Consider the following 21,518-nt stretch of genomic DNA (forward strand, 5'->3'; position numbering starts at 1 on the left):
CCCCCACAGCAAACACACTGCACCCCAAACTAGAGCTCTGCCCCCCCCCCCCTATAGTGGACCTGTCAGGACACGTGGATGTGCGCAGCTCCTAGAAACGGGGGGGGGGGGGGGGGGGGAGACGGACGACGACGACTTGTAATTCATAAATATCTATTTTAAGCCCCCAAAATCTTTCCTGCTGCCAAAGTAAAGACTCCAGGTCCCGTCTCATGACAATTTACATTGGTAGCAGGAATCCCCCTCCCCATTGTTCATTTCACCTGGTGACAAGTTTCCTATAATGTCTGTATCGTGAATAAGAGACCCCCTCCCTGTACCCCACAGAGGTGCCCCTTCCCTAACACCTCAGACCTCCACCAGATACAATACACCCGGCCCCGAGGCCTCCGCAGACAATTCCTTTGTCCATTCTGTAAATTTTGCTTTATTTAAATTTAAAACATGCAAATAAAACGCGCCCCCCCCGGCTGTGCCCATCCAAATACTGATGTGCTACACGCCAGGGGAGACGACTGCCCCGTCCATTACTATAGTGCAGCCCCCCGATCTAGAGGAATACCATCTCCTAACAAAAGCCTATAAAAATAGAGGGGCCCCCCCCCCATATGTATTTCAGGACTGGACAAACTCATGATGGATCCACAAGGACCACCCGGCAGCCGCGCCGGTCCCGCCCCAGACTAAGCAGCGCTGCAGGAGCCCGTAGCAGAGAGGGGCCACATCAGGAGGGGGCAGAGAGGGGCCACATCAGGAGGGGGCAGAGAGAGACCCGACTCATCTCAGACTCCAAGCTCTCATTTTATTCACTGGCTCATATCCAAGATCTCTGGGACAATATCACGAGGAGCGGCACAAGCAGCCGGAGGGGGAGCATCTCCGAGGTCCATCGTCCACATTATCTCTTGGCTCTTACGAAATACAAGGCGTTGGTTTTGGGGTAATATTTGACGTTCTGTTTTTTGTCCATGAGTCCTCCAAAGATGATGAGCTCTCCCCGACCCTGCACCACCGTGTGTAGACTGGTCTCCGGGGGCCCCACCACGGAGCTGTTGCTGAAAAGCTTCCATTTTACTCGGCCCCGCTCCCGGGCTCCCTGAATGTCCAAGGCGTACATCTGCATAGGCTTGCAGTTCATGCTCTGATATAAGGGCTTCCCCACATTCAGCGACTGGGGCGGGTGATGTCCTAGACGACGGGCAATGGGGGCAGGGAATGGCCATCACTTTGGGCCGGGACTGGACGTGCGGAGGCGGCTTCAGAGCTGCTGCTGGGAGAACTTGGGGAGGTGAGGGTAGGGGGGCTGACCGGGTTAGACCCCCCCTGTGATGAAGAGGAGGATGACGCAGAGGCAGTGACCAAGGCTCGAACAGCTTCCAGTCCCCGGCGAAGAGCTCCAGGCGACACCGCTCCAGAGAACGTGGAAGTAACGTGCGGGGGAGTGTGGACCCCATTTGTCTGTTCAGGCGGGTTTCTACTTGTAGCGTTCAGATCTAAATCCCCCCTTTTCCATGTGCAATCTTCCGCACCGACACACAAGTCCTTCTGCGCTGGAGGAGAGCCCCGGCCAGCAGGGGGCAGGGGAGAGGTCTTCTGTTCACAGCTCTCAGCAGCGGGGGGTGAAATGACCTGCAAGGGGCTGTCCAAAGCTGCAGCGGGCGATATACTGCCCCCGTTAAGGACAGGAGAGAGGCCGTCACCTTTAGCTGGAGACAGGCTGCCTTCACGAGAACATCCCCCAGTTTGCCTTGGAGGCCGAGGCCTGAGAGTCCCCCAGCGACCATTTACACACGGGGCTTCATCTGGCGCTCTGACCGGGGAATGTGATCGGTAGTCTCGAGTCTCCGGAGCCAGGGCCGGCGGAGTCGCACTGATGGGTGAAGGACGAGAATTCAAACTTGGACTAAGAGGAGCGCGGCCACTGGGGGCCTGACTGAACACCACCACGCACTGGCCCACCTACGAGAGACGGCAGGAGAGCACGGTTACTACTCTGTACTTACAGGTGAGGGGGTGAGAACAGCACAGAATCCATGAGGGCCGGCGCATCAACGGGTGAACATGGAGCATCACCCCCCGGACTTACCCTGCACGCCGGGTGGCACCACAGTTCTGGGGCCCCGTGCTCCTCGTTCTCCACCTTCAGCTGCTGCCAGGTCCAGGGATTCGTGTTCATGTGCAGCAGCCAGGCATCTTTAAAGAGCTGAAAGAGTAACGTCAGGACAGTCACACACACGGTGACCCCGCGCCGCGGAGCCGCTACATACAGCACATCGTGTACTCACAGCATTGGGTCCTCCGCAGCCGCCCAGGATCAGAATAGTCTCGCTGTCAATAATAATCTAGAAGAAGGAAGAACAATCACATTATCATCCCGCATCGTCCGACGCCCGGCACGACGACACTTATACCAAGCGCACCTGGGACTGTCCTCCGCGGGGGTGGGGGCTGGGCCCGGAGATATTTGGCTTAGACCAGGACCACTGCTCCATGTCGAGCACCCAGACATCACTGCTCCTGAAAGATGGCGCATTGTTATTACACCTTACAGTATGAGGGGCAGTAACGGGTTAATCCTCCAGACTGCAGGGTTAGTAACCGCTTCTTTATTCTGACCCCACGGCACTCATTAATGGGGAACACTTACATCTGTCGAGAACCAAGAGATCCCCCGAAAACGATCATCTTATCACTGATAACACAAGATGAATGTCCAGCCATCGGTGGGGGGCCATGGGTGGTCACGATGCAGTTCCACCTGGAAAGGCGACACGTGGTTATTACAGTAGGAAAATCTAACGCTGGAAAATTAGCGGATACGACAGAACCCAATACAACCGTCACCTCCCTACAGATACACAACACGGGGAGGCTGAACTGCACAAAGCCCAGGACCAGATCTCTGCTGAACCCCGACCCCGTAACCCGCAGATCTTTGCTGAACCCGACCCCGTCACCCGCAGACCTCGGCTGAACCCCGACCCCGTCACCCGCAGACCTCGGCTGAACCCCGACCCCGTCACCCGCAGACCTCGGCTGAACCCCGACCCCGTCACCCGCAGACCTCGGCTGAACCCCGACCCCGTCACCCGCAGACCTCGGCTGAACCCCGACCCCGTCACCCGCAGACCTCGGCTGAACCCCGACCCCGTCACCCGCAGACCTCGGCTGAACCCCGACCCCGTCACCCGCAGACCTCGGCTGAACCCCGACCCCGTCACCCGCAGACCTCGGCTGAACCCCGACCCCGTCACCCGCAGACCTCGGCTGAACCCCGACCCCGTCACACGCAGACCTCGGCTGAACCCCGACCCCGTCACACGCAGACCTCGGCTGAACCCCGACCCCGTCACACGCAGACCTCGGCTGAACCCCGACCCCGTCACACGCAGACCTCGGCTGAACCCCGACCCCGTCACACGCAGACCTCGGCTGAACCCCGACCCACGCAGACCTCGGCTGAACCCCGACCCCGTCACACGCAGATCTCGGCTGAACCCCGACCCCCGCAGATCTCTGCTGAACCCCGACCCCGTCACACGCAGATCTCGGCTGAACCACGACCTCGTCACACGCAGATCTCGGCTGAACCCCGACCTCGTCACACGCAGATCTCGGCTGAACCCCGACCTCGTCACACGCAGATCTTTGCTGAACCCGACCCCGTCACCCGCAGACCTCGGCTGAACCCCGACCCCGTCACCCGCAGACCTCGGCTGAACCCCGACCCCGTCACCCGCAGACCTCGGCTGAACCCCGACCCCGTCACCCGCAGACCTCGGCTGAACCCCGACCCCGTCACCCGCAGACCTCGGCTGAACCCCGACCCCGTCACCCGCAGACCTCGGCTGAACCCCGACCCCGTCACCCGCAGACCTCGGCTGAACCCCGACCCCGTCACACGCAGACCTCGGCTGAACCCCGACCCCGTCACACGCAGACCTCGGCTGAACCCCGACCCACGCAGACCTCGGCTGAACCCCGTCACCCACAGACCTCGGCTGAACCCCGACCCACGCAGACCTCGGCTGAACCCCGTCACCCACAGACCTCGGCTGAACCCCGACCCACGCAGACCTCGGCTGAACCCCGTCACCCGCAGAGCTCGGCTGAACCCCGACCCCGTCACACGCAGACCTCGGCTGAACCCCGACCCCGTCACACGCAGACCTCGGCTGAACCCCGACCCACGCAGACCTCGGCTGAACCCCGTCACCCACGCAGACCTCGGCTGAACCCCGTCACCCACAGACCTCGGCTGAACCCCGTCACCCACGCAGACCTCGGCTGAACCCCGTCACCCACAGACCTCGGCTGAACCCCGACCCCGTCACCCACAGACCTCGGCTGAACCCCGACCCCGTCACCCGCAGACCTCGGCTGAACCCCGACCCCGTCACACGCAAACCTCGGCTGAACCCCGACCCCGTCACACGCAGACCTCGGCTGAACCCCGACCCCGTCACACGCAGACCTCGGCTGAACCCCGACCCCGTCACACGCAGACCTCGGCTGAACCCCGACCCCGTCACACGCAGACCTCGGCTGAACCCCGACCCCGTCACACGCAGACCTCGGCTGAACCCCGACCCCGTCACACGCAAACCTCGGCTGAACCCCGACCCCGTCACCCGCAAACCTCGGCTGAACCCCGACCCCGTCACCCGCAGACCTCGGCTGAACCCCGACCCCGTCACCCGCAGACCTCGGCTGAACCCCGACCCCGTCACCCGCAGACCTCGGCTGAACCCCGACCCCGTCACCCGCAGACCTCGGCTGAACCCCGACCCCGTCCACCCGCAGACCTCGGCTGAACCCCGACCCCGTCACCCGCAGACCTCGGCTGAACCCCGACCCCGTCACCCGCAGACCTCGGCTGAACCCCGACCCCGTCACCCGCAGACCTCGGCTGAACCCCGACCCCGTCACCCGCAGACCTCGGCTGAACCCCGACCCCGTCACCCGCAGACCTCGGCTGAACCCCGACCCCGTCACCCGCAGACCTCGGCTGAACCCCGACCCCGTCACCCGCAGACCTCGGCTGAACCCCGACCCCGTCACCCGCAGACCTCGGCTGAACCCCGACCCCGTCACACGCAGACCTCGGCTGAACCCCGACCCCGTCACACGCAGACCTCGGCTGAACCCCGACCCCGTCACCCGCAGACCTCGGCTGAACCCCGACCCCGTCACCCGCAGACCTCGGCTGAACCCCGACCCCGTCACCCGCAGACCTCGGCTGAACCCCGACCCCGTCACCCGCAGACCTCGGCTGAACCCCGACCCCGTCACCCGCAGACCTCGGCTGAACCCCGACCCCGTCACCCGCAGACCTCGGCTGAACCCCGACCCCGTCACCCGCAGACCTCGGCTGAACCCCGACCCCGTCACCCGCAGACCTCGGCTGAACCCCGACCCCGTCACACGCAGACCTCGCCTGAACCCCGACCCCGTCACACGCAGACCTCGCCTGAACCCCGACCCCGTCACCCGCAGACCTCGGCTGAACCCCGACCCCGTCACCCGCAGACCTCGGCTGAACCCCGACCCCGTCACCCGCAGACCTCGGCTGAACCCCGACCCCGTCACACGCAGACCTCGGCTGAACCCCGACCCCGTCACACGCAGACCTCGGCTGAACCCCGACCCCGTCACACGCAGACCTCGGCTGAACCCCGACCCCGTCACACGCAGACCTCGGCTGAACCCCGACCCCTTTATACGCAGATCTCTGGTCACTTGGAAGGAGAGCACATAGTGATGTTAGATGGGGGTCACCCTCTGCTCCCCGGGAGATATCACAGGATCACAACGTACCAGTTTTTAGATGGGGAATATGTATGAATCTCATCAAAGAAGCGCTCTGGCTGATGTAAGGGATACGGGCTGGGGCGCGTCCACCCACCAAATAGAACCAGCAGTTCCTTGTACACGACGAGTGTGGCCCCCGCCTTCGGAGACGGATAGGAACCTGTGGAAACACAAACGTAATGAATATATCCACCCACAAACACATTATAGAGGACACGCACGCTATAGAATGTATATATGTGTATGATCAACGGAGACATTAAATCAACCCCCCCCCCCACGTGCAGTTATTATATAGGTGCAGAGCACTTCTAAATACAGCAACCCCCCCCCCCCCGGCCGCTGAGTAGCGATCAGCAGACAGAACCATTATGTCCGATGGCAGAAACTAGTGGGAAAAATTCCTGCCAAGTTCCTGCGGGAATTCCCATCAGAGCGCGCGCTCCCAGTATAAAGATTGGGGGGGGGGGTGTTCCTGGCATTTCCCAACAATCCCATAGACCTAGGACTGGACTGTCAGAGGAGTCTCGCTGATCGGGGTACAGTGAACAATGATGACAGGCAGCACTTTCGGAGGATAATCACCAGCTCTGCCTCAGTGACCGGTCGGCACCAGACATATAATAAAGGTCACAATCCCAGCGCTAGAGTTTACCCACTTCACACCGACTGCGCTGCAATGAATTCTGCTCAGAATTTCCAGCGGATTACCCGTCATATCTGCCCCGGGTGTCAGTCGGCACCCAGAGATTCTCCACCTGCGGCGACGTGCGGTTTATAATCCAGTGCAGCGACTAACACGAGACACTTGGGATTATTGTACTTTGACAACAGTCGAGAAAAAAAAAAAAAAAAGTGGTGGAAAATAATTGTCACGTGTAACAAATGTCGCCCACGTTTCCAGGAATCCCTATTTTCCGACACGTTTACGCCATTGTCTGATTAATAGACGAGCCCCAGCGCCGCACAAACAGGGGGAAGATCATCACTGTCCTAAAGGTGGAAAACTAGACCAGGCAGAAACCGCGCCACATTTCACCTCCGCGGCGCTCCGGCACGAGACATTCGGAGCAGGTTGTTGGATATATTAGACATTTCTCTTTCTTACGCCACTTTTTGGACTACCGGATTTAACATCGATATTTTGCGCAAAAATAAGTGAATGGCGACTTCCATGAATAACGACTCTTAGCCACGCCTCCTATTCAAAATTGTCCAGAAGGTGCAAAGAGTCAAACACGTAGACGTGGCGCACGGCAGGTTATTTGGCTTAGTGACCCCCATTGTCTTTAAGAATGTGCCCTCTATCCCCTCCCCCATGGCAGGAGTCATGTCAGTCACGTCTTCAGGCAGCGCGTCGGTCGGGATGGGCGAGACGCTACCTGGGCACAAGTTACGACACAAGTCCTGGGCAGCTTTCCAGAGAATGAGCGAATGCCTCAGCCCGGCCTAGTCCTGACAGCAGAGCGGGGGGTGGGATTGTGGTGCGGCCCCTCCCGTGGGATTCCTCTCAGCAGCAGATTCTCAGGGACAGAGCTGGGACTAATCATCCGGGCAGCTGCTCGTTCTGCTCTAGGACAAGGTTTAATAATGGAGCCTGTGAACCCCGACTGTCGCTCCCCTTCATCCTCAGGGATGGGCGCATTAATAAACGTCAGGGCACACGGGTCACCCCTTGAAGTTAGAGATCCTCCCCGTGGTTTCCAGGTATGAGGCCGTGCACTTCATGTCCCTGAGGAGCGGTCGTGTCCGGTCACCTCGATAAATCGCCGAACATTCACCACCAATCAATAACCGTCATCTCCACGGATTTCCTAGTGATCACGGGTATAAACGAGGTCACGTGATGATGAACTTTTGGGAAGGAACAAACATTTATCACCTATCCACTAGGTGATGGGGTAAATCAGTGGGGGTCTGACTGCTGGGACCCCACAGTTACCAGATAAGGGAAGCCGCAGTCCCACGTCTCCCGCAGCAACGGGCATAGATGGAGCGGCGGTGGAGCACATGACCATTCAGACTCTGCGGGTGCGATGGAAACGGAGCTGTCAGCCCCCCACGATCTAACATTCATCAGCCATCCAGGGTGAGTGATAATTGGTTGCAGCTGGAACACCCCGTTATAGGGACCCCCATCAAGGTTGATATGGAGTCCGCTCTGCAGGTGACACAGGAGGAGCGGACAGATGTTTTGTGCACAGATTCAGTATTATACCGATAACTCAGGTCTATAAAGGGCACCTCCACCTGTCATCTCCTGCCCGACATGGGCCAGAGCCGCTCCTGCACGCTGGGTGGTACAGTTACCGTAGCAACGGTACGACGCCCAGAGGGTATCACGCATGGGCCAAATTCTAATTTATAGGACTCATACACAATACTCCTCGGGCATGGTACGGTTGCCACAGCAATTGTACCACTCAGCAAGCAGGAGCCAGATGTTGGGTGGGAGATCACAAGTGGAGGTAAGAGTCTAGGGGGCGGTCCGACTCAGTTATTGGCCGCTACTTCTGCATGCATGCCCATACAGGGAAGGCTGTGAATCGATGGTTGAGACCGCCCACTGGACTCTTAGGTTGTGATAAATTGTGAGATGAATCTTTACGTAACTATATATCGGTCTTCTCCGCTCCTCCTGCCGTTATGTATATCGTTCAGTCAGATGAGGATATAAAACACAGACACGAAAGTTACAGCAAACAGGAGAGCGCCAAAATGTGAAGTAAATCCATGGCGCTCGTCTCTAGCGGAACATCCCCGCGTCACAACCACGGAGGCCGCGCACTCACCTGAGGCCAGCGGTCGGATCCATTCTTTGCTGTTGAGGTCCAGTCGCCACAAGTCATTGAAGGCGGCATTACAGCTACTCTGCGTGCACCCGCCAAACACGTACATGGACTGGTTGGAGTCGTAGTAACAAGCACCTGGCGAGAGGCAGAACATTAAATCCTGGATGTGACCGTGTGATTTTATATATTATATCCATCACCTGCCACAGCGAACAGAAAACCCCACAAAACTCCCATCTGATAATCCAGCACAGGGGCCCGAGCAGCAGGTTATATGGTCGTCTTCCAGGAGGTTCTCCGCCCTTACAGGTAAGATCTATAAACTTTCTACGACTGTCCGAAAATCTGGAACTTTTTTTATAATCAGGTTGCTTGAAAAATCTTCTGACATCCAAAAAGTTTGATCGGTGGGGGTCCAGGCCCCGAGACCCCCAGAAATCGCTGAAAGTTGCGCTGAGCGCTGTGCCCGGAACTCCTTGCGGCGCAAGTAGAGCGATGTATGGGTTAATAGACAGACTGTGCGCTCATCTACGAAGAGACGATCACAGCCGAAGGGCACATCAGGGGCACCGAAACATGAAAAGGAGTCCTTATAGTACTATCCCTTTAAGATCAAGAGTCACCCACTACCCGAATGTCTGATTAACCCCCGACACACCAGGAACCGCGGCAATCACCACAATCATTTGACAAGCAGCAGGAGGGAATTCTCATAGGGATCAAGTACAGATTTACCAGCTGGGACACTCACTGTGCGAGAAGCGCTGAGTAATCGGGGTCCCGGGGTACGGGTAGGTCCGGCTTTCCCACTGAATATTTCCATCATGAACGGCTTTCATGAATCCGTGATAACACTGATGAGCGACCCCTGGTGGAGGAGGAAGGAAACGGTTATTACAGGGAGGGTTCATGGCACACAGACATTCAATAAAAGCAGAGCCCACGTATCCTGGAGGGACGTTGTACGCTTGACCCTATTACATGTTGGGGTCCATCCACGGAGGTCGCTGCAGCGCCAGCTCCCACCTCAGACTACACCAGCGCTTCTACGTGACCCTGCGCGTGGCATGACATGGTGGCAAATGCCTCGGCCATACATGTTATGACTAAGACTGGAATATCCAGACCATAAAGCCACGGCGTTCAGTTAACCGTTGAAGGTCTGGATGATATGAATGTGACCTAAACGTGACAACTGATCGGATATTATTCTAGTCAAGGACCAATTCTCCCATCCCCCGCCGCTGGTTTCCTTTATTACAGGCCATAGAACATTATTGGGGTTTCCTGAGTTGAAGGGAGAACGTTCTGCAACCATCGTGCCAAGGCAAGTTCGCAAATAGTCCGGATTAAGAAAACCTCCTTTCGATCTGTGTATACAGCTCCTATGCAGACCTATGTGTCGCCATGGTTACAGACTACAACCTTTGTCGTCTGGTCCTGCAGTCAGTCGCGTGTTACTCCTCCACTCGCTGGATAAAAGTGATCAAGAAGAGAGCGACACGACGGCAGGACCAGAACGACCATTTTACTTATTTCTATTGCGCCTTTAACTTCCGTAGCGCGTCACGCAGCAGAATATACGGACCGGTGAAACAACATCGGTAAGGGGGTTGTGCCCATAGGAGCTTACAATCTAGAAGGAATAGGCAGTAGATACATAGAAGCTGTATACAGAAAACAGTCAACAAGGTTGTTAACCCCTTGGTTCCATCCTCCGTATATTTACAGTATAGCGCTGGCGCCAGTTGGTTAAAAAGTATTAGGTCTGTATTTTCCGTTTCTTACTGTAGAGAGTATCCATTCACTGACAGCAAACAGTGCTGGGAGAGGGACTGAAACACCCAAGACTAGATTTATAAATTTGCACCTTTTTTCTCCAAAATAGTGTCACTGCTGTGTGACATTTATTAACCATTTGTGCCATGGACATCAGTGGTAAGTGGGCGTGGCTTAACGCTTGGCTGGTGTTTAGAGATAATTTTTTTTTTTTTTAAAAGGCGCAAACGAGGGGGGGGGGGGGGAATAGTAATTACGTGTAGTGATGTGAGATTTTTCGGAGGTGGCGCGCAGTCAGTAATCACGTCAGTAAAGTCGCTGAGCTGTAACTTACATTTACCGATAATGACGCCACTTTTGACAATTGTGCGCTGCGGTTTATTAGAAAGTTGCAGCAGCTGAGCGCCCCGTAAAACGCACACAGCACCACGTGAAGGGAATAGTAGATGTGTAGAGATTCGCACCGCGCTTTACTTCTGCGCAGCTACAGGAAATATTGCGCCATATTCTGCAGCGTCTCCTCTCCCTTCACCTGTGCACAGCAGGTTTATTACAGGACTGTCAATATTCAGTCCGTACAAGAATGAAGCAGTTAAATCCCGTCATCAGTAGAGCAGACTACGAGGAACGCTCCACCAGTATTAACCAGCAGAACTCACCCTTGATGAGCCGGTACCACTGCTTACACACCAAGGCTGCGGTTTTGTGCTCCTGATACGGGGACAGGAAGGACAGGATGTATTCCAGCACCTCCTCCGGCAGCTCGGACATTGATCGCTTGTGTTTGGTCACGTCAGGTGTCGCCTGTGTGTCGTCCTGCTCCATAGTCCCGTCTACTGCGTCCTCTCCATCGATGGCCATGAACGCGTCATCTTCACTCTCCGAGGAGCCGGCCATGGCATCCCACGCACGTCCTGCAAGTCAAACAAAGCTTCAAACTTATTAGAAAGTCATAGCAAGAGTTAAACGGCTTCTATGGTTGAATATGCTGCAGTTACAGCACAGCGCCTTCTAGTGGAGGGAGCTTCTCATAGCATTAGCTTCCTGCCACTAAGCGCTGGTTTTGGTGCCCGCAGCTGCAGGTTTAGGCATCGTCACGTCTGTGGAGTCATCTAAACCTTTCCTATATTGTATATCACACCCTGAGCCCGTCAGTGTCGGAGCACACAGGATCTGACATTTATTGGGCTAGCGACGCGTTTTGAATGTGTATTTTACCATTAACAGGAGGGTCCAATAAACACAAGTTAAATGACTGACGAGAAACTCCAGGTCTGACGGCCACCAATATCCCGGGCACCCCCTCCCCCCTCTGATCCACCCGATGTTCTGCAGGTTACTGCCCTGTCACTCACACAAATATTAATCGTGCCCTGAAGTCCTGGCACAAAGATCCTGGCATGATCTGTCTGGGCACGCCAACGTTCATCCATGGGAAAGTGAGAAACAGGAGAGCGGCGCGATGGACCACAAGTGAAAGCATGCCCTGCAGAACCCTCACAGCCGCCATCATGCCGGGCGATCAGGACCGGGATCAAAATCACCAGTAATTGAATATGTGACCTCGAATAATGCACAATTATTTAGGCCACGCCCCCTTTTTGAATGCTACGCCATTGAATTAATAGTTATCCGCCGAACCTGCTGTATACTGTGTATATAATATACCCCAACACTGCCCTCCACACCGTATACTGCCCCCACACAGTATAATATACCCCAACACTGCCCCCACACAGTATAATGCCCCCATATCTGCCCTCCACACAGTATAATGCCCCCCCGTATCTGCCCTCCACGCAGTATAATGCCCCCGTATCTGCCCTCCACACAGTATAATGCCCCCCCGTATCTGCCCTCCACACAGTATAATGCCCCCCGTATCTGCCCTCCACACAGTATAATGCCCCCCGTATCTGCCCTCCACACAGTATAATATACCCCAACACTGCCCCCACACAGTATAATGCCCCCATATCTGCCCTCCACACAGTATAATGCCCCCCCGTATCTGCCCTCCACACAGTATAATGCCCCCGTATCTGCCCTCCACACAGTATAATGCCCCCCCGTATCTGCCCTCCACAGTATAATGCCCCCCGTATCTGCCCTCCACACAGTATAATGCCCCCCGTATCTGCCCTCCACGCAGTATAATGCCCCCCGTATCTGCCCTCCACGCAGTATAATGCCCCCCGTATCTGCCCTCCACACAGTATATTGCCCCAGTATCTGCCCGCCACACAGTATAATGCCCCCGTATCTGCCCGCCACACAGTATAATGCCCCCGTATCTGCCCTCCACACAGTATAATGCCCCCATAACTGCCCTCCCCACATTATAATGCCCCCATAACTGCCCTCCACACAGTATATTGCCCCCGTATCTGCCCGCCACACAGTATAATGCCCCCGTATCTGCCCTCCACACAGTATAATGCCCCCGTATCTGCCCTCCACACAGTATAATGCCCCCGTATCTGCCCTCCACACAGTATAATGTCCCCATAGCTGCCTCCACACAGTATAATGTCCCCATAGCTGCCCCCACACAGTATAATGCCCCCATAGCTGCCCCCACAGTATAATGCCCCCCATAACTGCCTCCACACAGTATAATGTCCCCATAACTGCCTCCACACAGTATAATGTCCCTATAACTGCCTCCACACAGTATAATGTCCCCATAACTGCCCTCCACACAGTATAATGTCCCTATAACTGCCTCCACACAGTATAATGTCCCCATAACTGCCCTCCACACAGTATAATGTCCCCATAACTGCCTCCACACAGTATAATGTCCCCATAGCTGCCCCCACACAGTATAATGCCCCCATAGCTGCCCCCACAGTATAATGCCCCCCATAACTGCCTCCACACAGTATAATGTCCCCATAACTGCCCTCCCCACAGTATAATGTCCCCATAACTGCCTCCACACAGTATAATGTCCCCATAGCTGCCCCCACACAGTATAATGCCCCCATAACTGCCTCCACACAGTATAATGTCCCCATAACTGCCCTCCCCACAGTATAATGTCCCCATAACTGCCCTCCCCACAGTATAATGCCCCCATAGTGTTCCCCACACAGTATAATGTCCCCATAACTGCCCTCCACACAGTATAATGTCCCCATAACTGCCCTCCACACAGTATAATGCCCCCATAACTGCCCTCCACACAGTATAATGCCCCTATATCTGCCCTCCACACAGTATCATTTCCCCATATCTGCCCTCCACAGTATAAAGCCCCCATAGCTGCCCCCACACGGCCCCAATAGTGGCTAATATAATATATACTCACCCATAACACCGTTCCGATGACGAGTGGTGGAGACCCCTCTGCTCCTCCGGTCTGTGCGGCTCGGCGCTGACATCACTGCCTCGCTGTCTGTGCTGAGCTGTGAGCGCCCGGCGATACATAGTGAATGCTGGAGCAGGGACCTTACAGCTCCCTGCTCTACCATTAGGTTCAACTGTATCTGTGTCCTGAAGACAGAGAGCTACAGATGAAACCGGGGGGGAAAAAAAATAAATCACGAAAAAACAAAATGCACAAGATGACGTCGGTTAATTGTGCTGAATTTCGGTTGTTTATGGATTAATTTCCCAGCCCTATGCTGGGCTTTTAGTTCTACAAGCGTTGGTGGCGTGGCGGGTGCCGTGATGCCCATGTCTGCAGGAAACATCATCTACTCAGCAGAAAAAGGATAAAGTGCCGCCTGTACGTGAGAAAATCGCCAAGACCACGAGCGTCCACCGAGACGAGGTGAACCCCGGGGACCCCGCAATACAAGGGCCGATCTGCAGCCTCCCAAGGGGACCACGACAGAAGCCCCTACACGTGGCACATGAAGTGCGGGGTACAGTCCCACGCAGGGAAAATATCCCATGATGCTCTGCAACACGTGGACAGGAGCCACAACCAGCGAAGCTGCAGGAAAACCCACCGTCCTCTGCGATGTCTACATGAGGCGCAGCAGTCGTTTCATCCTGAACCAGAAGAAAAGCGCTCGTGTCCTACGACGACCTCACCCGGCAACTGCAGCGCTCACTTCATGACACGATTCTGACGCTCTCCTCGTTGGCGTCCTCTCAGACGTGCACGGTCCCTCTATCCGCACCCCCGCTTCCCAGCATGCACAGCGCCTCCCTCAGGAGCACACACATTTATTGTCCAATTGGACGCCACTCCCAATCTGAACCCCTCCTCTATCCTATCGCTGATGCCGGCGAGGACCGCCCCCTACTTGTAATCCATCTTGGCGTCTCTGCCGGAGTTACACAGAAGGAGACGCTTCACGGCCGGGACTGAGATTTTTCGGTCTAATCAGTTGTGGTAAATAAAGTAAATGACTATTTTGAAGGACCGTGAGGGGGAGGGGCACAAATCTGCAAAAGCTGAAAGGTCAAAATTGGACTATGAGAACAATTCCTTGTGACCCTATAAGACGCCACGTGTCGGTGCAGCGAGGGGTCACAGCGGGGGGACAATATACTCAGCGCTGACACGTGAAGAGGCCGAGCCGTAAACTCAATACAAAGAAAAAACAGGGTGTAATTACCAATGACGCCTCATGATGGCGCCATCCCCAGCCTAGCGTGTAGGAGCTGCGACTTCACAGCAGAGCCAGAAAGAGAGTGGGCAAAAGAAAGCAAACACCCGCTGCCACGTCCACCCTGAGGCCCCACGGACACGGCCGGAGATCAGTCATTAAGGACCGGCTCATTTGTACGACCCCGGACGCCTCATCGCGGAATTACAAGTCCGGGCCGCAGAAGACGAGACACGGCCTAGATTTTGTTTTTTACAGACCGTGATCCCAAACTTTATATGGGAGCACGGCCAGCAAATATGGGTGACTGTCAGCGGACGGCTGTGCCCGTACTCACGGATTGTGATTACAGGCACAGTCGTGTGCATGGGGCACCCCTAGACACCCGTCCTGGCAGGCGGCGCACTACACCAATACCCGTCGTGGCAGGCGGCGCACTACACCAACACCCGTCGTGGCAGGCGGCGCACTACACCAACACCCGTCGTGGCAGGCGGCGCACTACACCAACACCCCTCCTGGCAGGCGGCGCACTACACCAACACCCGACACCCCTCCTGGCAGGCGGCGCACTACACCAACACCCCTCCTGGCAGGCGTCGCACTACACCAACACCCGACACCCCTCCTGGCAGGCGGCGCACCACATCGACATCCCTCCTGGCAGGCGGCGCAACACACCGACACCCCTCCTGGCAGGCGGCGCACTACACCGACACCCCTCCTGGCAGGCGGCGCACTACACCGACACCCCTCCTGGCAGGCGGCGCACTACACCGACACCCCTCCTGGCAGGCGGCGCACTACACCGACACCCCTTCTGGCAGGCGGCGCACTACACCGACACCCCTCCTGGCAGGCGGCGCACTACACCGACACCCCTCCTGGCAGGCGGCGCACTTCACCGACACCCCTCCTGGCAGGCGGCGCACTACATCGACACCCGACACCCCTCCTGGCAGGCGGCGCACTACATCGACACCCGACACCCCTCCTGGCAGGCGGCGCACTGAGCCGACATCTGACAACCCTCCCTGGCAGGCGGCGCACTACACCGACATCCTAGACCACTCCTGGCAGGCGGCGCGCTGAGCCGACATCTGACAACCCTCCCTGGCAGGCGGCGCGCTGAGCCGACATCTGACAACCCTCCCTGGCAGGCGGCGCGCTGAGCCGACATCTGACAACCCTCCCTGGCAGGCGGCGCGCTGAGCCGACATCTGACAACCCTCCCTGGCAGGCGGCGCGCTGAGCCTACATCTGACAACCCTCCCTGGCAGGCGGCGCGCTGAGCCTACATCTGACAACCCTCCCTGGCAGGCAACGCACTGAGCCGACATCGGACAACCCTCCCTGGCAGGCAACGCACTGAGCCGACATCTGACAACCCTCCCTGGCAGGCGGCGCACTGAGCCGACATCTGACAACCCTCCCTGGCATGCGGCGCACTGAGCCGACATCTGACAACCCTCCCTGGCAGGCGGCGCGCTGAGCCGACATCTGACAACCCTCCCTGGCAGGCGGCGCGCTGAGCCGACATCTGACAACCCTCCCTGGCAGGCAACGCACTGAGCCGACATCTGACAACCCTCCCTGGCAGGCGGCGCACTGAGCCGACATCCGACAACCCTCCCTGGCAGGCAACGCACTGAGCCGACATCCGACAACCCTCCCTGGCAGGCGGCGCACTGAGCCGACATCTGACAACCCTCCCTGGCAGGCAACGCACTGAGCCGACATCTGACAACCCTCCCTGGCACGCTGCAGGTATCGCTCTCACTTCCAGTATACAGGTTACCATCTACATGACAAGATCCAGACTCCTGGGCAGACAACTTGCTGACGTTCTCCATCAATGTTATTCAACCAGCGGATGTGACAATAGTGCGACACCCCCGGTCTATACGCGGACTATTATAGAGACAGTCACTGAGGCAAGGAAACCGTCAACATGGACAAGGTAGGAACAAGATTAGGACAGATGACTGGACATCATGCACACAGTGAGGGAGCCGGTGACTACAGGGGGGAGCCCGTCACCAGGGACGAGGCAGCGACGTCTATGACAGTTGACAACCTACGCAGACGCGGTCACAAGCAGCAGGACGTGCTCGGGCTCTCACCTGGCGGGCCGCACTCTCTCTCCCAGCGTCGGTGCCGGTTCCTCCCCGGTCACGGAGCCGCCATCTTCACCAGCTGTGGCGACAGAAGAGGAAGGGCCAGAGCCGGCGGGGGGCGCGCACGCACATACGTTTACGCTCACACGCACGTAGAACGTCCATACCACTCACCGGACGCCATGATGAGTAGGACATTCACCTGGGGCGCAGGCGCTGTCGAACCATCGTGACGGAAGCGCCATATTGGGGAGGTCAGAGGTCTAAATGCGACAATGAATTACACACCGATGACAAGTACAAGAGCCAATAGCCAGAGCAAAGAGCATCAAGGGGAACCCCGCCCGGATCAAATATACAGGACAAATGCATGCCCCCTCCCTTCATGCCCCATAACAGTGACCGCCACAGTACCCCCATAACAGTGACTGCCACAGTACCCCCATAACAGTGACCGCCGCGGTGCCCCCATAACAGTGACCGCCACAGTGCCTCCATAACAGTGACTGCCACAGTGACCACCGCAGTGCCCCCATAACAGAGACCGCCACAGTGACCACCGCAGTGCCCCCATAACAGTGACCGCCGCAGTGCCCCCATAACAGTGACCACCGCAGTGCCCCCATAACAGTGACCGCCGCAGTGCCCCCATAACAGTGACTGCCACAGTGACCACCGCAGTGCCCCCATAACAGTGACCGCCGCAGTGCCCCCATAACAGTGACCGCCGCAGTGCCCCCATAACAGTGACCGCCACAGTGCCCCCATAACAGTGACAGCCACAGTGCCAGCATAACAGTGAGCCAGGGTGCCCCCATAACAGTGACAGCCACAGTGCCAGCATAACAGTGACAACCACATTTGAAAAACGAAAAAAAGAAATCTCTGCATTTTTTGTTCTCTTTTTTCCACTGCCAAAAAAAATGATATGAGCGGTCAATCAGGTGGGGGGCTTTGTCGTCCCCCGGTATAGAGGAGGGTCATGTGACAATGCTTTTACTATGGGCCATGATGGGATGTATTGACACTGGTGCACAGCACAGCCCAAATCTAATGGTGAAATCCTGAAAACTGCGACATCAGATAACAGCGCGCTCTGTGCGGTCCGACCGCCGATCATCACGTATTCTCCAGATACTGAACAAGCATTCAGATCGCGCGCAGCCGACACGTCAGACAGATGCCGATGTCTAGTCACCAGATTATAAGTGCCCCATCTCCTACATAATGTGATCGGCGCTGTAATGTAGGGAACAGTGGTCCTAGTAATAAAGAGTCTCTGTCACCAGATTATAAGTGTCCTATCTCCTACATAATCTGATCGGCGCTGGAATGTAGATAACAGTGGTCCTAGTAATATAGAGGCTGTCACCAGATTATAAGTGCCCTGTCTCCTACATAATGTGATCGGCGCTGGAATGTAGATAACAGTGGTCCTAGTAATATAGAGGCTGTCACCAGATTATAAGTGCTCTGTCTCCTACATAATGTGATCGGCGCTGGAATGTAGATAACAGTGGCTTTTATTTTGAAAAACTATCATTTTTGAGCAAATTATGAGCAATTTTAGATTTATGCTAATTAGTTTCTTAATACACAACTGGGCATGTTTTTACTTTTTATCAACTGGCCGTTTCACAAGAAGTGTATAACGCTGACCAATCAGTGACCAATCAGTGACCAATCAGCTTCATACACTTCTCTTCATTCATTTTTAGTGCGATTGGAGTTTGAAGAAAAACGGGACCAACGGCGCTGCTTAGATAAAGATAATCCACGAACATTCCAGTGGGTGAAGTAAAATAAAGGATTTATTGTCAACAGGCTACGCGTTTCGACGCCGTACCGGCGTCTTCCTCAGAGCCTGAGGAAGACGCCGGTACGGCGTCGAAACGCGTAGCCTGTTGACAATAAATCCTTTATTTTACTTCACCCACTGGAATGTTCGTGGATTATCTTTATCTAAGCAGTGCCGTTGGTCCCGTTTTTCTTCAAACTCCAATCGCACTATAATTTGACAGCAAACCTGTTTTGACTGTGATGTGGACCTGGCTGCAGCTTTTCAAGCCTTATTGACACCTTAAGGTGTCCACCACCCGAGGTGAGCGTAATCATCGCATCCACCACTTTTCTGATAGCTTATCAGACCCTCATTTGTGGCGCCGTGTCTCTTTTCTAATTTATTTTTCATTCATTTTTAGCAGTACTCTCAACACAGCGTGATTTCGCGAGATCACGTAGTGCTGTCATTCACAGAAACTTTACCGAAGTGTCGGGAGTGTGAATAGACATCGCGTCCTGGCTAGAGGTGACGTCTATTCACTCCCAAGACACCTCGGTAAAGTTAATATGGGTGTATGTGACAGCACAGTGTGATCTCGCGAGATCACGCTGTGCTGAGTACAAATGGACATGAATGGGGAGAAGTGTATGACGCTGATTGGTTACTGATTGGTCAACGTCATACACTTTTCTGTGAAACGCCCAGTTGATAAAAAGTAAAAACACGCCCAGTTGGTCATTAAGAAACAAATTAGCATAAATCTAAAATTGCTCATAACTTGCTAAAAAATGATCGTTTTTCAAAATAAAAACCACTGTTATCTACATTATAGCGCCGATCACATCATGTAGGAGATATGGCACTTATAATCTGCTGACAGCCTTGTAATGCTGGTTCAAGTCCCCTAGGGGGACTAATAAATGGTGTAAAAAATTTTTTTAGTGGTGAAAAAAATAAAAAGAAATATTAAAACTTAAAAAACAAAACCTTTTCCCATTTTCCCCTAAAGTAATGTGTGTGTGTGTATATATATAAAGTAAACAAAATTGGTATCGCTGCGCCCGTAAAAGTCTGAACTATTACAATATAGCGTTATTTAAAACGCACGTGAACGCCGTAAAAAATGTAAAACGCCAAAATCGCTGTTTTTTGGTCAGCTCATCCACAGCTCATCCCGCAAAAAATTAAAAAGTTCTGGCTCTCAGAATGCGGCGACACAAAACATTATTTTTTTTTTTAATACAAAGTTTGTTATCAATAAAAGTTGTAAAATATATAAAAAAACGATATAAATTTGGTATCATCGTCATCGTATTGAGCCACAGAATAAAGGTAAGTTGTTGTTTTTACCGCATGGTGAAAGCCATAAAACGAAACCCCCCAAAAAAATGGCGTTTTTTCCAACTTCAGCCCGCAAATAATTTTTTTTCAGTTTCCCAGTACATTATATGGAACTATAAATGGTACCAAAAGAAACTACAACTCCCCCCACAAAAAATAAGCCCTCACACTGGTCTATAGATGGAAAAAAGTTATGGCTCTTGGAATGCGGGGAGTGAAAAACGAAAATCAAAAAATGGCTTCGTCCCGAAGGGGTTAAAAGATGATTTTAGAGATTTTGATGCATCTGAAAAAAACCTACAGGGGAATGTTTGTAAATATTGTCAGGTCATGTATTACTGAATGGTCGTGGGTCAAGGGGTTAACACTACCAGACAGGTTCCCAGTAAATATACAATGAATTCAAAACAATTCTATCTGCCCTGCAATTTCGTTATAATAAATATATCCTATATAATTACAGCTCCAGAACCAAGATCATACATATATACAGCACCAGAACAAAGCTCAGTACATATATACAGCACCAGAACCAAGCTCAGTACAAATATACAGCTCCAGAACCAAGCTCAGTACATATATACAGCACCAGAACAAAGCTCAGTACATATATACAGCTCCAGAACCAAGCTCAGTACATATATACAGCTCCAGAACCAAGCTCAGTACATATATACAGCACCAGAACAAAGCTCAGTACATATATACAGCTCCAGAACCAAGCTCAGTACATATATACAGCTCCAGAACCAAGCTCAGTACATATATACAGCACCAGAACCAAGATCAGTACATATATACAGCACCAGAACAAAACTCAGTACATATAAATACCACCAGAACCAAGCTCAGTACATATATACAGTACCAGAACCAAGCTCAGTACATATATACAGCACCTGTAATGGCAGGAAGGAGGTGAAGGGAAAGTGAGCCCTAATCTACCCACCGCCCTGTCCCTGCCTACTTGCAACGACCCGCCCTAGGCGACGAGGTACAACTGGGCGGCGGTCCCTACGCTGGCTAAGTGCACTGGAAGACAAACGGGGAACACGCAAGGGAAGGGGCAGTAGCCACGGAACGCCACGAGGAAACAGGGCGGCGAACGAACAGTCAGGACCAGGACGAAGTGAGAACACCCGAGCGGGCACGGAGACAGAAGCAAGCCAGGGCAAGCAAAGCAGGTCAAGCAGAACTGCAGCAAGGCAGAAGCACGGCAGAAGCAGGCTGGAGCAAGCAGCAGTGGGGCCAGGAATCCAAAAGAATTACAAGCACTGAGGGAGAGCACAGGGCAGGTAATAAAGGGCAGGGGGCGGAGCTAACTCCGAGA

At 54.5% G+C, this 21,518-nt stretch overlaps 1 protein-coding gene across 1 annotated transcript; it reads right to left on the reverse strand.

Annotated features, from left to right (window-relative positions):
• Positions 1-782: 782 nt before the first annotated feature.
• On the reverse strand, positions 783-17,224 carry LOC142704358 (F-box only protein 42-like). Its single transcript, XM_075848266.1, is given in 11 exon segments — positions 783-1,203; positions 1,206-1,959; positions 2,087-2,203; positions 2,286-2,342; positions 2,421-2,517; positions 2,648-2,758; positions 5,818-5,971; positions 8,604-8,738; positions 9,355-9,471; positions 11,042-11,296; positions 17,071-17,224. Coding segments are annotated over 10 exon segments (2,085 nt in total). The 5' UTR covers positions 11,280-11,296; positions 17,071-17,224; the 3' UTR covers positions 783-898.
• Between the last annotated feature and the right edge of the window lie 4,294 nt (positions 17,225-21,518).

This window comes from Rhinoderma darwinii, unplaced genomic scaffold (assembly GCF_050947455.1).
Source record: "Rhinoderma darwinii isolate aRhiDar2 unplaced genomic scaffold, aRhiDar2.hap1 Scaffold_3092, whole genome shotgun sequence".
Taxonomy (NCBI): domain Eukaryota; kingdom Metazoa; phylum Chordata; class Amphibia; order Anura; family Rhinodermatidae; genus Rhinoderma; species Rhinoderma darwinii.